Source organism: Cyprinodon variegatus, unplaced genomic scaffold (assembly GCF_000732505.1).
Source record: "Cyprinodon variegatus isolate N-32 unplaced genomic scaffold, C_variegatus-1.0 Scaffold1090, whole genome shotgun sequence".
Lineage (NCBI taxonomy): Eukaryota > Metazoa > Chordata > Actinopteri > Cyprinodontiformes > Cyprinodontidae > Cyprinodon > Cyprinodon variegatus.
The window spans coordinates 169750-170859 of NW_015151543.1; the positions used below are offsets into that span (position 1 = coordinate 169750).

A 1110-nucleotide genomic window follows, 5' to 3' on the forward strand; every position below is an offset into this window, starting at 1 on the left:
TGTATTGTAAATGATAAACTTGTTCTTCACATGTAAATGTTGGTAGGGACAAGTAGGTCGGTCCAAAATGTTGGTAGGGACAAGTAGGTCGGTCCAAAATGTTGGTAGGGACAATTCGGTCGGTCCAGTATGTTGGTATGGACATGTCCCTATGGTCCCTATGCAAACCTACGCCCATGGATAAACACCTGAACAGCTTCCCTGGCACCCTGTAGTTTAAGCGGTAAATGGTTCTACTTTGGTGAAACTGAATCATGGCTTAGTTGATGTCCAGAAAATCCAAACTTGATCTCCGATTTGGTTTTCTGAAACGGGGGGGATTGGTGGTATTGTTGACCTGCTGTGACTCCTCCCATCCCTACAACAGATCAGGTTCTTGATGTCTGCCTTCTCTGTAGCCTCTGACTAGACGCTGGCCATGTTGGATATGGCGGGTCTGATTTTAGACTCATTGACGCTATTAGAGGGACTTTAATCTCATATCTTATATTCATCAGTATTAAGGTTTTATTCATATTATTTACGACTTCATTGTAGATTTCTTTTGGCTTCATTCTATTGTTCCAACATTTTCTGCTAATAAAGGGTCTCTGGCCTGGCCCTAATACTCCTCTGAGGGTCAATTGCTAGAAGAATGAGGTTCTGACTGTTCTCCTGGTGCTCCGCCTTTATTCTCTTTCTTAATGGTAGCTTATCCAGCGTCTGATAGCTCTCTGTATTTGTCTAGATACCTTATTGTCTGTATTCTATGCTCAGCACTTTGTTGTTTTCTAAATGAAGGTGTTCTAGCTAAGCATCCTCTGAGTCAGTGTGCCTAATCAGTTCTTGGGTGTTTTCTCCCACAGGGAGCATGGAGACACCTACTACTGCATGCTGTTCAACGATGAGGTCCACACGTATGAGCAGGTGATCTACACACTGCAGAAAGCAGTCAGCTGCAGCCAGAAGGAGGCGGTTAGCTTCGCCACCACCGTGGACAGAGATGTTAGTACACCGCACCTGTAATTCACCTGTTCTACATCTCTAAGTCACCTGTTCTACACCTCTAACTCTCCTGTTCTACACCTCTAACTCTCCTGTTCTACACCTCTAACTCTCCTGTTCTACACC

General features: G+C 44.4%; 1 protein-coding gene across 1 annotated transcript in view; it reads left to right on the forward strand.

Moving 5' to 3' along the window:
* ubr2 (ubiquitin protein ligase E3 component n-recognin 2) overlaps positions 1 to 1110 on the forward strand; it is a 27146-nt gene that overhangs the window by 7054 nt on the left and 18982 nt on the right. The window contains exon 5 of the mRNA XM_015400277.1: positions 846 to 984. Coding sequence (XP_015255763.1) covers positions 846 to 984 — 139 coding nt within the window. The remainder of the gene's footprint in view (positions 1 to 845; positions 985 to 1110) is intronic.